The following is a 14,171-nucleotide window of genomic DNA, read 5'->3' on the forward strand; positions in this document are numbered from 1 at the left end:
CGGGACTCCAGGGTCAGGCCCTGGGCTGCAGGCGGCGCCAAACTGCTGAGCCCCCTGGGCTGCCCCTGAACTGCTTTTCTTGTTGGCATTTATGCTTGAGATGGAGCGTTACTTAGTCTGAACCAACATAAAGGCGCATTTGACAGAGAATTCTAGAAACTGACCTCTTAATGGAGACACTGTTCAGACCGCGGTGCCGAAGGTTAGCTCTTGCTATAGTGTTACTGGCACGCAGCAAGTTTCCTTCAGCCTCACTTTAAGTCCAGACTGAAAAGGAAGTACGCAATTAGAATGTTAAAAATGTAGTTATATGCCCATGAGATCCGCGCTGCTTTTAGGATACAAAAGACAATAGGGAGCTGAGCCCCACGGCTACCAGGACCACCGAGGAGGCAGCGTGTCCTGGCCCAGACCTGCGTCCTCTGATCTCCTCAAGGTCCATGTTTTCCTCTGGAGCAGAGTAATAAACATCCGCACGTCGGTTTTATTATTGTCGTTTTATGAGGATGAAATGTAATAGGGGTGGAAGGCACTGGAAAGTGTATCAAGCGCTTTATGTAATTTCAAATGTTACGTGGGTCTGGATGTTGTAACCAAGTCAGCAAAGCAATTCTATGGTATTATTGTTTGGCAGATATTTTTATAACAAGGTCGTCACTGAGGCCGAAGCGTATATCTCTTTTGGAATAAGAGACGACTTAAAAAGTGATCAAAAAGAGATGATGCAAAAAGCAATGCGAGACACAATGGTAAGACGCTAGGACGCGGCCGCCCGTGGCTGAAGAGCCTGCGCGAAGGGGGGCGTCGCCAGGCCTGCTGTTCCGTCCTGCGCGGTCCGAGCCAGCGTGTCCCAGCTGCCGCGGTCCTCAGGGTGACCCTGACATCAGGGAGGACCTCAGGCCCCCCTTGCGGCCCCCCTCGCGGCCTCCCTCCCTCTCCTGGCCTCCGGGCGCCTTCCTGGAGCTGAGCGCCTCCGGGTGTTTGCAGGGCGGCCCCGTCCACTTGCGATCGCGCCTGCCCGTTGTCCCCGCGGCCTCTGCCTCTTCATCTTCTGGCCAATTCCTTGGGACGGCCTCGGGGTGGACTCCCCTTCCCTGACGCCCCCTCCCCCCCGCCCTGTGAACCTGGGGCCTGGAGCCTCCCTGGTGGAGCACGGTGCCCAGCCTGACTCTTCCTGCGGGGCCCAGCCACGTCCAGGGACGCCTGCGGTGTCTCAGCAGGCGGGAGGGTGGCAGCCCCGGGCATTTGTGGCTGGTGGCCGGGAAGCTGCCCGAGTCCCACGGTGCACGGAGCAGCCTCAGCAAGAGTCCCCCGTCCTACCCGTCCACTGCGGGGACAGCGCGAAACCCTTCCTACTGCGACGGCTCCTCTCCTTCCCTGTCATTGTCTACGCCACACTCTCCGCGGCTCCGAGCTGCTCGCATTATACAGCCCGAGCCAACCTGGGTCCTGGCAAGGAGTAGGTGTCCACACCTTTTCGTGGCGATCGAATTCGCTGGGGAGTTTTCTATCCCTGGAGAAGGGTTGTGGCCGTGGGAGCCCAGAGCAGAGCCCGGCTCCCCTCCCCTTGGGCCTCACCCTTGCCCTGACACCTAAGCTGATAAGGGACGCCCGCCGCTCGCTCACTCTTGCACGTTCGTGTGGTTTGTATCGTCGGTTACTTAGCCTGTGCTTCTCCAGAGAGTTTTATTTATTCAGGGTATAAAGCAGAAGACACCTCTTCTTACTGTAAGAGTCTATGCTGGACGCTGAGATTTGAAGGCAAAGAAGACAAAATCCCTGGCCTCAAGCCACTCAATCTTGGAAGAAAGAATGAGGCAAAAATCCGTTTTACTGTTGTGGTTAATGATCAAATCACATAATATGACTTAACTTCATCCCCCTTTACCCACTCTGTGTTTTCGAATTGCTGTTTCAATATGCAAGCAGTGAGGTACAAATTAAATATCATAAAACCCAATAAACTCTCGGGAGCAAAAGGAAACTGGAAAGTGGGCCCAGAAGCTGGATGTTGACTCAACGATGGGAAACCGGGTCCACACCCCGGCTGGGCCGCGCGCTGGCCCTTCCCGCGCCCGCGGCCCTACATTAGGAAGGACGCTCTGGCCTGAGCTGCAGACACTCACTCACCCTCCCATTCCTGAGAGTCGCCGCCAGTCAGGAGCTGGGAAAGGCAGATTTTGTCCATTTCTCTCTGTTAAGTTCCCTGAAACACACCTCTCATTTTCTGCTTTTAAAAAGCTGATAAATGGAGTTGCCAAAGTCACCTTTGACTCCGAAACGGCGATTAAAGAGCTGTCGTACAGCAGTCTGGAAGATCTGAACGACAAGTACCTTTATATTGGTGTGACAGTCATAGAGTCTACAGGTAAGTTGTTCTCTACTTTCTCTTGAATGATGTTTAGACGGCGTATTAAAAGCATTAGTGATTTCTGTAAGTCTTTTGTCTTTTATTTTCTTTCCTGGTTAAACCTGACTTTTCATATCTTTAAAAACTGGTAGTGGAGTAGCGCTCCCCCGCACGCTAGTCATTGGTCTCTATGACCCCAGGTGTGAACACGGCACGGCACCTGCCCGGCTGATTGCTACCCTGATACCTGCCTTGAACATCTAGCACCCAGTGTGTTCTCACCTGGTGAGAATAAATATCTAATGAGATTACAGATGTGAGAACGTCTGATAAAGTACCGCGCAAGTGCACGAGGCTGTATTGTCACTTAGCGTCCTCGTCTGTACAATGATGGAGGTGAGCTAAGTACCTCCCAAGGCCCGTTTCAGCCGTAACACTCAGGAATCTCTCTAAAACGGGAGGCAGCGCTTCAAAGGGAGTTGTAATAGCCCATACCTCGCGGGGCTGCGCTGACGGCCGAGAGTCAGTGTCCGCAAAGGAGACAGAGGGAGACGCAGGGAGAACCATGTAAGCGTCAGCACCCCCCCCCACTCCTCTTCTCGTTCTTTTTCCTAACCCTTGCCCTCCCCCCTCCTCCCCTCCCCCTCCTCCTAACTGCTACTTTCTTAGCATCCTTCAAATCTTACCTAGTTCCTTTCAGCTCCAGTTGTTTTTAACAATTAATTATTTCAATTGTTAAATAATAATTATTAATTAATAATAAATTAATAATTATTAATTATTTAACAGTTTAATTATTACTATAAATGAGGTCGACTTGTCTTACTTCTAGTGTCTTGGTTACTAATATTCTTTATGTTTTTGGGTTTATATTGAATCCCGAAACCACCTTGAACAACTTAATGTAACCACACTAGTCCTTTTGTTTGTTTATAGAAATGAGAGTTAGACCAGATGATCCCTAATGCCGCCCCCTCCACCTCGTCAAATTTGTCCTTCACGGGTACTAGGGTGAAGAACTGCGGTAATTATTCATTACGGAGGACCTCGTACATACCAGATGAGCAACAGATACTAGAGAATGATATTCTTTACCCAGGCTTTTATTTTTGACATTATTTTAATGTTTCTTTTCTACTTGTATTCTTCTTCTCAATTTATTTAAAAAAAATTCCATTTAGGCAATAGTTGTGAGATAGAGTGTTGCTAAGCATACGGGCTTCCAGACACGAATGACGTACAACCCCGGCACTCACGTGGCTTGCAAGCTAGCATCAGCCATGGCAGGCAGGCAGAGTCTGGTTATAAGCAGGAATTCTCTTTGCCCTCTAGTGAGCAGAGTACTTAGTCCTACTGAGGTCCGGAGGAAGGGGAGCTCCTAGGCGATGGCCGAGCAACCACATTCGGTATCCTGGGGATGCTCAGTCTTGAGGGATCGGCCGGGTTTTGAGGCAGGGACGGTAGACGGGGTGAAATGGGACGCCCTCCACACCGGGGACATGCCAAGGGCGGAGGGCAAGGCCTGGTCTTTGGGATCCCAGGTGGTCACGCAGTTGGCTGAGGCGCAGGGTGCGTAGAGGCGTGCTAGGGGCCAACACTGGAAAGGCCTTGGGGATTCTGGGGCTCGGGTGCGGATGGGCTCCTGCCAGCGGCCTCTCCCTTCTACGTCAGGCGCTCTTCCTCCGTCTTCTCAATTCCTCTCCGTTCCCCTGCACCGCGCGGGTGGAGCCCGGGAGACTTAGTGTCTAGTCCTTTCCTCGGGTCCGGAATCCCTCGTATGCGTCCCGCTGAAACTCAGGCCCCTGACAGAAAGCGGGGTCCCTTCGTCCCCTCCCTCCTCAGTCCAACCCGGTAGCTCTCCTTCCTCGAGGCGCCTCTGCACGCAGGCCTGGGGCAGAAGGCTTCGGCATCTCCGGGGCTAAGCGCCTCTGCACCGCCAGACCCCCGCTTCCCATGGGCAGGTGCCCGGGCCTGGCCCGCGGCCTACCCCAGCGGGACACGTGTCCTTTCTTCAGGTGGATTTTCTGAAGAAGCGGAAATTCCTGGCATCAAGTACATCCTGTCTCCCTACAAACTGAATTTGGTGGCCACTCCTCTGTTCCTGAAGCCCGGGATCCCATATTCTATCAAGGTAGACGGAAGAGGGAAAGTGGCTAAATATGCTTCTGTGTCCCGAAAGCATGAGGGTGGCAAACGGGAGGGACCCTGCGGGAGGAGGGATCGCGGAGGGAAGGGGCCTGCAAACCTCCCCCTGCAGGGGCCAGCGGCCGGCTGGGCCGGGGGTGGGGGCTGCCCCCCAGCAGGGGCCAGGGTTTGGGGAGCTGGCCTGCGACAGGCGGCCCCTTGAAAAGCACTGCATTAGGTCAGATGTAAATGAAACCCGGTAAGCCTGTACTTAAAGAATGCTAACATTGAAAATTATTTGGCGGCATGTTCTCCAGAAACCTTAAATATCATTCCTGGAAAACAAAACCCTTCTCCCACCATTGGCTCCTTCTCTGTTTGCATCTCTGTGTCTCAGCCCTCGCCCATGACCCTGTCTCAGGCCCTCTCTCTATTGTTCTCCATCCTTTCCATTTTGGCTCTCGGTTCTTGCCTGTCTTTTTCTTTCTTCTTCTTCTTCGTCCTGCCCTTTTAATATTTTCTCTCCTCCCTCAACTTTTCCTTTTTAAAATGCTGACCGTATAGTGTTAATACGTTCATTTGACTTCCTAATTGTCTTTTTTTTTTTTTTAAATTTCTATTTATTTATTTATGATAGTCACACAGAGAGACAGAGAGAGAGAGGCAGAGACACAGGCAGAGGGAGAAGCAGGCTCCATGCACCGGAGCCCGACGTGGGATTCGATCCCGGGTCTCCAGGATCGCGCCCTGGGCCAAAGACAGGCACTAAACCGCTGCGCCACCCAGGGATCCCCCTAATTGTCTTTTATTTAGTGTCATGTATTTCATTATATGCAATACCTATGATATGTTTAAGAGGGAAGCTGTTGCTCCTTGTCTCTAATTTAGAAAACTAGAACACAGTAGTTTCTTTTATTCTTTTTTTTAAAAGATTATTTATTTATTTATTTGAGAGAGTGAGAGCGAGAGCAAGAGATCAGAGAGACAGAGGGAGAGGGAGAAGCAGACTCCCCCCTGGGCAGGGAGCCCGATGCGGGACTCGACCCCAGGACCCCGGGACCACGACCTGAGCCGAAGGCAGACTCTGAACCTACTGAGCCACCCAGGCACCCCTATTTTTTTATTCTTTAAAAATGTGTTGCTTTGGGCAGCCCGGGTGGCTCAGCGGTTTGGCACCTGCCTTTGGCCCAGGGCGTGATCCTGGAGACCCGAGATCGAGTCCCACGTTGGGCTCCCTGCGTGGAGCCTGCTTCTCCCTCCGCCTGTGTCTCTGCCTCTGTGTGTGTGTGTGTGTGTCTCATGAATAAATAAATAAAATCTAAAAAACAAGTGTTGCTTTAAGAAATCAACTTTAGTATAATTCAAATGTATTTAATACTCACTGTCTTAAGAGAGTGGCTTAAGTGGTCACTGGCTTTTAAGAGAAAAAGATTTGCCAAGCTAAACCAAGTTTTAGCCCAGCTTGTAGCTTTCTTTCATATAAATATAACATATATTACTTTAGAGTACATATGATAATTTAAGGTATGTTATAGATAATATATAATAATATGTTATAAAATCCCATAAACATAATATATTAAATATATATATATGATTTTAAAATATCTCTTATATATTTTATATCACATATAAAAACAAAATAACAGAGGCACCTGGGTGGTGCAGTAGGTTAAGCGTCTGCCTTTGGCTCAGGTCATGATCCCAGGGTCCCCGGATGGAGCCCTGCGTCGGCCACCCGCCCTGCTCAGGGGGGAGCCTGCTTCTCCCTCTCCCTCTGCCCCTCCTCCTGCACATGTGCGCTCGCGCGCACTCTCTCTCTCTCTCAAATAAATAAAATCTTTTTAAAATAAATAGAATCAAGCTTTTCTATAATCTAAGAACATACTTCTCTTTATTGCAGTAGACATGAATAATTTACTCTTGTGGGGAGGAAGGAAAAATCATTTCAGAATTGTTCTGCTTTTTAAAAAGTAGTGAGGAGTTGCTGAGATGGATTTGGACTGTTCTGACAAACAGGTGCAGGTTAAGGATGTGCTGGACCAATTGGTGGGAGAGGTCCCGGTGACCCTGAGTGCGCACTCGGTCAACGTGAACCAAGAAGTATCTGACTTGGAGTCCAAGAAAAGCGTGACCCGTTCCAGTGATGGAGTAGCTTCGTTTGTGGTGAATCTTCCATCTGGAGCAACAGCGCTGGAGTTTAACGTGAGCTAAATTCTCCTGTTGCATTTTCTAGGACAATGTGTGCTTTGGGCTGTGTGTTTTGGCTCGTGTGCAGAACAGATGCAGCAGATTTCAAACACGGGTCCAGAGAACAGATCCACGATTTTGCGTCCAAAGAAAAAATAACAGAGGAAGCGGAGGCAATGTGCTAACCCGCTGGACGGCCCTCGAGGAACGTGCAGCAATCACTTCCTATCTGGGAATGAATTGTTCTCCCCTACGTTAGTAAGACTATATTAGAATTTGGAAGCTTCCGAGTAGGCGCAGCAGTGGAAGTCAGTGGCAGGAATAGTCCCTCCTTCGCCCCCACTTTTTATCTTTTTTCAGGGACACAAAAGGGTCAAACGTGGACGCCTCCTCTTTGCCCAGCTGCCCTTTGCTCAGTTCACAGGCTTCTCTCCCAGCGGCTAATGCTCAGGGTCCCAGCCCCGAATAGAAGATGAGTCGTCGATGGAGCCCACGGGGGGCTGCAGCAGGCGGCCTGCGTGGACCTGGGCGCGCTTAGGGCCGACGGGAGGCTTCCAGGCTCTCTCGTGATGGAGGCTCAGCCAGTGGGACAGCGGCCCGGGGCGGGGGCCTGGTGGCTGCGGGACACTGCGGGGGGCGGGGGGCACTTGTTCCGGGAGCCCCGCTCTCCACCTCACCAGACTCCCCCGCCGGAGCTCGACATCCCGTATCATTCCGGTTATTGTCCACGGGCTATGCGGCCACTAGATTCTGCAGCTGCTGGAACATCGGGATCCTGGAGTCGTTTCCCTTTAGCGTTTGCTGGTGTGGAATGTAGAAGGCAGGGAAGAAATGTGAAAGGTATTTTTCATAGGAAATATTTCATCATGGTCCACATGTCCCTTTTGAAATTTTCCTTCTCAGGTCAAGACTGCTGACCCAGATCTTCCAGAAGAAAATCAGGCCAGCAAAGATTACCAAGCAATAGCCTATTCATCCCTCAGCCAGAGTTACCTTTATATTGACTGGACGGAAAACTATAAGCCCTTCCTAGTGGGGGAGCATCTGAATATCATCGTCACCCCCAGAAGTCCGTATATTGACAACATAACCAACTACAATTACTTGGTAAGTACAGTAATGATAGATTCACATCTAACTATTCCCCGCCTGGAACACTTTCTTGGAAAAATGGAGCAGAGGGACATTAGAACTTTTGAGCACTAGAACGTTAGAACAGGGCTCAGCGGGGGAGCGTCCGCCTGGGGCCCAGGCCGTGACCCCGGGTCCCGAGATCAAGTCCCACATAGGGCTCCCCGCAGGGAGCCTGCTTCTCCCTCTGCTGGTGTCTCTGATGAATCAATAAGTAAAATCTTTAAAAAAAAAAAAAAAAAAAAGAACATCAGAACAAAACTTTAAAATTTGCTTTTACAAAGCCCTTTCAAGAACATTATCAAATTTGATAATCAGTTTTTCGAAAACCTTTGAGACGGGCCATGATTTTCATGACCATTTCCTAGATGACGAAACTGAGGAACAGAGGTTAAGAGACTTGCCGTGGTCACCCGGCTTGGAAGAGGAAGATTTCGATTTGAACCCGGAACCTCTGACACCTGGTCCCATACGCCTTTCACACAAGAGCACCCGCGTACTCCCCAGAGCCTGGTTAAGTCCTCAGGTCCCCTGCTCTACTTTGCGGCCAGAGATCACCGGCCCAGACCTCTTCCTATATGCGCATTTCAGCGGCATAAGGGGGCCCTAGTCCTGCTCTTAAGAGTCGAGTCATCGAGTCATCGGATACCTACTCTGGTGCTACATTTTAGCAGCAAGCCTGTTGCATCACCGGCCTTAATCAAAGGTGGCCCGTCCAGCCTGTGGGTGGAAGCCAGGACAGAAGGTGGGGAACGTGTTAAGGGCTTCCTGACGATTGTCGAGGAAATGTGTTATTCCGACGGCCAGCCAAACAGGTGGTGATGGCTTTTTCAACATTTTTGAGAAAAAGACTTAAAAATAAATGAAGAGCACAGATCATAGTGACTGGCAAAGAATTTTGGGACCTGTGTAGGGGCTACGTACCAAAACCACGTATGCAGCCCTGCTTTCCAAGGACAATTTAAGGGATCTTTGAGGACATTTGGCCCACATGTGTTTTGTGACCTTTTTTAATTCAAACCACATGCCTCCAATTTAGAACCTAATCTCTGGCTTTATTTTTTTTAATATTTTATTTATTTATTTATTCATGAGAGACACGGAGAGAGGCAGAGACACAGGCAGAGGGAGAAGCAGGCTCCATGCAGGGAGCCCGATGCGGGACTCGATCCCAGGACTCCAGGATCATGCTCTGGGCTGAAGATAGATGCTCAACCTCTGAGCCACCCAGGCATCCCTAATCTCTGGCTTTAAAACTGAATTCCCAAATAAGACGCATTTTACTTACTCATCTTTTTATTTTTTTAGCCAATAAAATGAAAGATTTTAGTGACAGTGTGATGACTTTAGGCAGACATGGGGTCAAATCCTAGTGCTCTGATTTCTTAGTTTTGTGATTTTGAACTAATATCAGTCTGACATGTAGCAGATTCCTGAGCCCCAGTCCCTCTATCTGTCTGCACAGTGAAGGTCTACCCCTCTCCTGGTCCTCATGAGAAGAAAGGAATTCAGTAAATGTAAAAGCTCCCGACTCGTTGTGGACCCAAACTTATGACTTCCTTTTTCTCTACCATAATTTCTACTCCAGCTCCAAGCTCCATCCTGAAGCAAAGGTTTTGTTGTTAACGGCCGCCACGGCTGTTTATTTTCAGGTTTTATCCAAGGGCAAAATTGTTCACTTTGGCAAAGCAGAGAAACTTCCAGATTCATCTTACCAAAGCGTAAACATTCCAGTGACCCCAGACATGGTTCCTTCAGCCCGCCTCCTGGTCTACTACATCGTCACGGGAGAGCAGACAGCAGAGTTAGTGTCTGACTCCGTCTGGTTAAATATCGAAGAGAAGTGTGGCAACCAACTCCAGGTGAGCCACAAATTATGAGTCACAGTCCAATTTCCTTCTGTTACAGGCGACTCTGGATGTAACTACTTGATGCTTTATCTCATGCAGTTGACCTTTCCTTCCCTTTTTCAAATGATCTTTCAGGTTCATCTGTCTCCGAGTGCAAATCCGTATTATCCAGGCCAAAGTGTGTCTCTTAATATGGTGACTGAGTCCAGTTCCTGGGTGGCTCTCTCAGCAGTGGACAGCGCCATATACGGAGTCCAGGGGCAAGCCAAGAAGCCCATGCAAAGAGTGAAGTAGTGCACGGCTTGGTTGCGGGTGCAGGGGGTGGCTCTGTGCAGCGCCTCGGGAAGGATGGCCCAGGGCTAGCTTGTGGGGAAGAACTGGGGGAAGACCAGGCCTGCTTTTCCATAACGTACCCAAAATGGTTCTTAGGAAGGTAGGCCATCCTTGTGTTGGTCCCTGAAGCATAGATTCGTCCTTTTCTGCTTCTCCAAGTGTAGAGTTAAGCACTTCAAGAACGTGTGACCATGACGGCAAATTATATTCATGGGGCAAAAGCGTCACCGATTGGGAGGGTTTTCAGATCAGAGAGTAGGGGGCTTTATCGCGGCAGCATAAGAAGTCTGGATAGGCAGCCTCTGGAGGGTTTTTGGTCTTGTTTTCTTTTTCTTTTTTTTTTACTCTTTTTAAAATCTGTGGCACAAAAGAATATGACAATTATTCAGTTCCCCTGAATTCCTGTTTACCTCCCAGATGCCCTGCTACTATTTTCTAAGCTTAAATTCGTTTGAACAAGAAAGAAAAAATCTATACAGTTAAAAACATTCAGAAAAGAAAAAAAAAAACATTTGGGATCAAAATTAAAACTGGAATAAGCTTCCCCAAACAAGCTCTCACCCATTTACAACCTTGAGCCCTCTTCTCCAAAACACAAGAGTCTGTGCTCCTCTTTTTTTTTTTTTTTTAAGCAACTTAAAAATTGATTTGTCTGGTAATTCGCTGGTTCATCATTCATTACACTGATCGCAGTACGCATCCTACGTACAAAACAGCATGAGTCGTTCCCAAGAATCTTCTCTCTAAAGCTTAAAACTTAGTTATTGTTTTAATTTTGAATGGGTGTATGTTGATAAAATATAAAAGGACAAACTAAAATAATGGAGTTGGGAAACTTAGTCTTTGACCATCTGACAAACAAGTGGCCTGGTTTGTTGTAACCATGTGACAACTTGCACCTTGAGTCCTTAGGAAGAATGATCCATACATCTGACATTTCGCCTTTCGTTAATTCTTAAGAAGGATTAAATTAGCTGACTACCTCCCGACAGGTATTTCAAGCCTTAGAGACGAGCGACCTGGGCTGCGGGGCAGGTGGTGGCCGCAACAACGCAGAAGTGTTCTATTTGGCTGGACTCACCTTCCTCACCAACGCCAATGCAGATGACACCCAAGAAGATGGTAAAACGTTCAGCATTTTTGGCTTATTCTGCAAATTGATTCCTGAAATTTACAGTGATCATTTGCCTCCTGGACGTCATTTGTGTGACTCTCCTCCACAGTCTTGTCTACACTGGCCTTAGGGACAAAAGGTTTCGCTGACCATCAAGAGAGAGCACAGAGTCTTTAGTGTGGCCCTCAGGGCCTTCCATGAGCTTCTGCGCAGCTCTCGGCAGTTGTCCCCTGTCTCAGCCCCACTTACCCTACGTCAGGGCTGCGCAGGACCAGGTGCAGTGGCGCTCGGCCCGGTGGCCTCGTGGGCGGCACGTGCTGTCTACACCTTAGGCCTTTCCCCATCAGGCCTGCTTCCCCTTCTATTAGCCTGGAGAAGCCGGGGAGAGGACCGCCGCCTCCATCAGCCTCTTGCCCGCGTAGAAGTGCTCGCCCCCCTCCTTTCACAGGGAGAGCCCCGGCGGACCCGCTCCGCTCACAGGCACAGCGGAGCGTCACCGTCTGGTCTGTGAATTCTTTAAGGACAAGGACCACCTCTTAATCATATTCTTTCTGTGGCTTTAAAATTGCTCCTGATTATATTTGACCCATGATTCCCGATAATACAGCACAAAGAACAAATAATAAAAACAGCCGTACCCAACAAAAGCTTTGCTCACTTCCACATGCTTAGATATTTCTCTGTAATCAGTGGATCGAAAACGTTGCAGGATTTAAGACCAAACTCCAGGATTTGGTTGAAGCCAAACTCTACAGATGACATGAGATCATCTAAGATAAAGCAAGGCATATTAAGACGTGCGGGGCACCTCGCCTAGTCAAAAACAGGCCCTCGGGGTTTGTTGAATAAAATGAGTGACTTGGGAATGTCTTAAATACTTGAATAATTTCATGGGATTTTCTTTCTTGAGATTTTTATCTCCTTTCCCCTCACCCTTCTTTGTTTTGTTTTAACAGATAAGCCTTGTAAAGAAATTCTCAGGCCAAGACGAACGCTGCAAAAGGAAATAGAAGAGGAAGGTACTCTAGAATTGCATGCGATTGTGAAAAAGTTTGACCCTTTTATTCAAAAGCCATAGAAAACTAATCATTATCTAACTCTCCCTCATCCAAATAGAATGGATGCAAAGAAAGATACGTACAGATGTCCCACTTGCCTCTCTCAGAAAGATTAACCCAAATAAATCTAGTATTTCATGTGCTATAACCTCAATCTGAAGATAATAAGTATTATTTCTATCTCCAAAATCTAAAAGATTAACTTTTGTCACAAAAAAAAATATTCTTCCATTTTTATTCTGACAAAATTCATGATTTGGTTAACTTTGGAGCGTACCTTGAAACCCATTTCTTCTATTCTGTATATTTAACAGCAAAGAGTATTTTGGATTATTCTTTGGCAAATCAGTCCAATAGAAATTATTTTTAAACAATTATTTAAGTAGAAACGTGACATACTGGCGGTGTAAAAATAAGAAGAATGTTGAACTAGAAGTCAGTCACCTGACTTCAACCAATAATCGTGCTTCGGTTAATGCCATAATTCCTTCCATCCGTACGTGAGTTATTTTAACTTTAACCTTTGTTTTAAGTTTTAATGATGTGAAGAGGAAGATGCCGAGCATTCGAGCGTGATGAGGGATGATGCCACGAGTGATGGCCCACAAACCACATCAGAAAAGTCTTTAGAAACAGGATCTGTAGCTTAAAGAAGGAAACCCTTGAATGTTGGCGCTAGTCCCCTTCACATGGGTGAAAGCTTCTCAGTTAACTGATTTTACTCCGAGGGGCTGAGCCCGGTACCAGGTTCCAGAGCTGGTACTGGGCTTAGCTGCAGGCTCCTCGACCATGTCTACCGAAGCCAACGGCGGGTTGAGGGCTCCTGCCTCGCTAGCACGGCCGGTCACTGTCCCAGCCCGGTCAATGTCCCGGCCTGGTCGCTGTCCTGGCTGATCACTATCCTGGCTGGTCACTGTCCTGGCCGGTCACTGTCCCAGCCGGTCACTGTCCCGGCCCAGCTGCTGTCCCAGCCCAGGCACTGTCTCAGCCGATCGCTGTCCCAGCTGGTCGCTATTCCAGCCCAGTTGCTGTCCCAGCCCAGTCCCTGTCCCAGCCTGGTCGCTGTCTCAACCAATGGCTGTCCTGGCTGATCAGTGTCCCGGCTGGTCGCTGTCCCACATGGTCACTGTCCCACTCGGGCACTGTCCCAGCCAGTCACTATCCCAGCTGGTCGCTGTCCCGGCCCGGCCGCTGCAGGCAGGCTTTGTGGGGCGATGAGGCCTGGTACCCCACAGTCCCTGCAGGCCCGGCGGTGCCGTGACCCTCACCTTCTGCCCTTGCAGCTGCTAAGTACAAACAGGCGGTGCTGAAGAAATGCTGCTACGACGGGGCCAACCGGAACTACGACGAGACGTGCGAGCAGCGCGCCGCCCGCATCAAGGTGGGCTTCTGGTGCGCCAAGGCCTTCAGGGCCTGCTGCAACATCGCCAGCCAGCACCGCACCGACTCCTACAAGCCCCTCCAGCTGGGAAGGCTGCGTAAGTGTGGCCTCTCCGTCGGGTTTCTTTCTTTCTTTCTTTCTTTTTTTTTAAAGAGTTTATTTATTTATTCATGAGAGACAGAGAGAGGGAGAGAGAGGCAGAGACACAGGCAGAGGGAGAAGCAGGCTCCGTGCAGGGAGCCAGACGCGGGACTCGATCCCAGGACCCCGGGGTCCTGGCCTGGGCTGCAGGCCGCGCTAAACCGCTGGGCCCCCGGGGCTGCCCTCCCTCAGGTTTCTGCCCGATTTGGGGAGTCTTGGGTGCTGGGGCGCCGCCGGAGAAGAGCAGCTTTCGTGCGTTAAGATTGAAGCGCGAGGAGGCGACTTGCGCACGCCCGGCCCGGGAGGCCAGCAGAGCCCCTGTCCGTCCCTGGGGGGGGGGGGGCCTCCCGCGCAGAGCCCCACAGTCAAGCCCCGGGCAAGTCCCAGGCCTCCCACCCTCCACCGGGAGGATCCCGCGGCCCCTCGGAGCCTCAGTTTTCAAGCAAGAGCCTCGGCTACACGGTCTCCAGGGTGCCTTGGTCCAGAGTGCAAGGCGCCT

General features: G+C 49.7%; 1 protein-coding gene across 1 annotated transcript in view; it reads left to right on the forward strand.

Annotated features, from left to right (window-relative positions):
• C5 (complement C5) overlaps nucleotides 1–14,171 on the forward strand; it is a 75,030-nt gene that overhangs the window by 20,121 nt on the left and 40,738 nt on the right. The window contains exons 8-17 of the mRNA XM_041761830.1: nucleotides 635–749; nucleotides 2,242–2,368; nucleotides 4,366–4,481; nucleotides 6,494–6,679; nucleotides 7,568–7,771; nucleotides 9,448–9,657; nucleotides 9,781–9,930; nucleotides 10,971–11,100; nucleotides 12,049–12,111; nucleotides 13,434–13,628. Coding sequence (XP_041617764.1) covers nucleotides 635–749; nucleotides 2,242–2,368; nucleotides 4,366–4,481; nucleotides 6,494–6,679; nucleotides 7,568–7,771; nucleotides 9,448–9,657; nucleotides 9,781–9,930; nucleotides 10,971–11,100; nucleotides 12,049–12,111; nucleotides 13,434–13,628 — 1,496 coding nt within the window. The remainder of the gene's footprint in view (nucleotides 1–634; nucleotides 750–2,241; nucleotides 2,369–4,365; nucleotides 4,482–6,493; nucleotides 6,680–7,567; nucleotides 7,772–9,447; nucleotides 9,658–9,780; nucleotides 9,931–10,970; nucleotides 11,101–12,048; nucleotides 12,112–13,433; nucleotides 13,629–14,171) is intronic.

The sequence above is a fragment of the Vulpes lagopus genome, chromosome 7 (genome assembly GCF_018345385.1).
Source record: "Vulpes lagopus strain Blue_001 chromosome 7, ASM1834538v1, whole genome shotgun sequence".
Lineage (NCBI taxonomy): Eukaryota > Metazoa > Chordata > Mammalia > Carnivora > Canidae > Vulpes > Vulpes lagopus.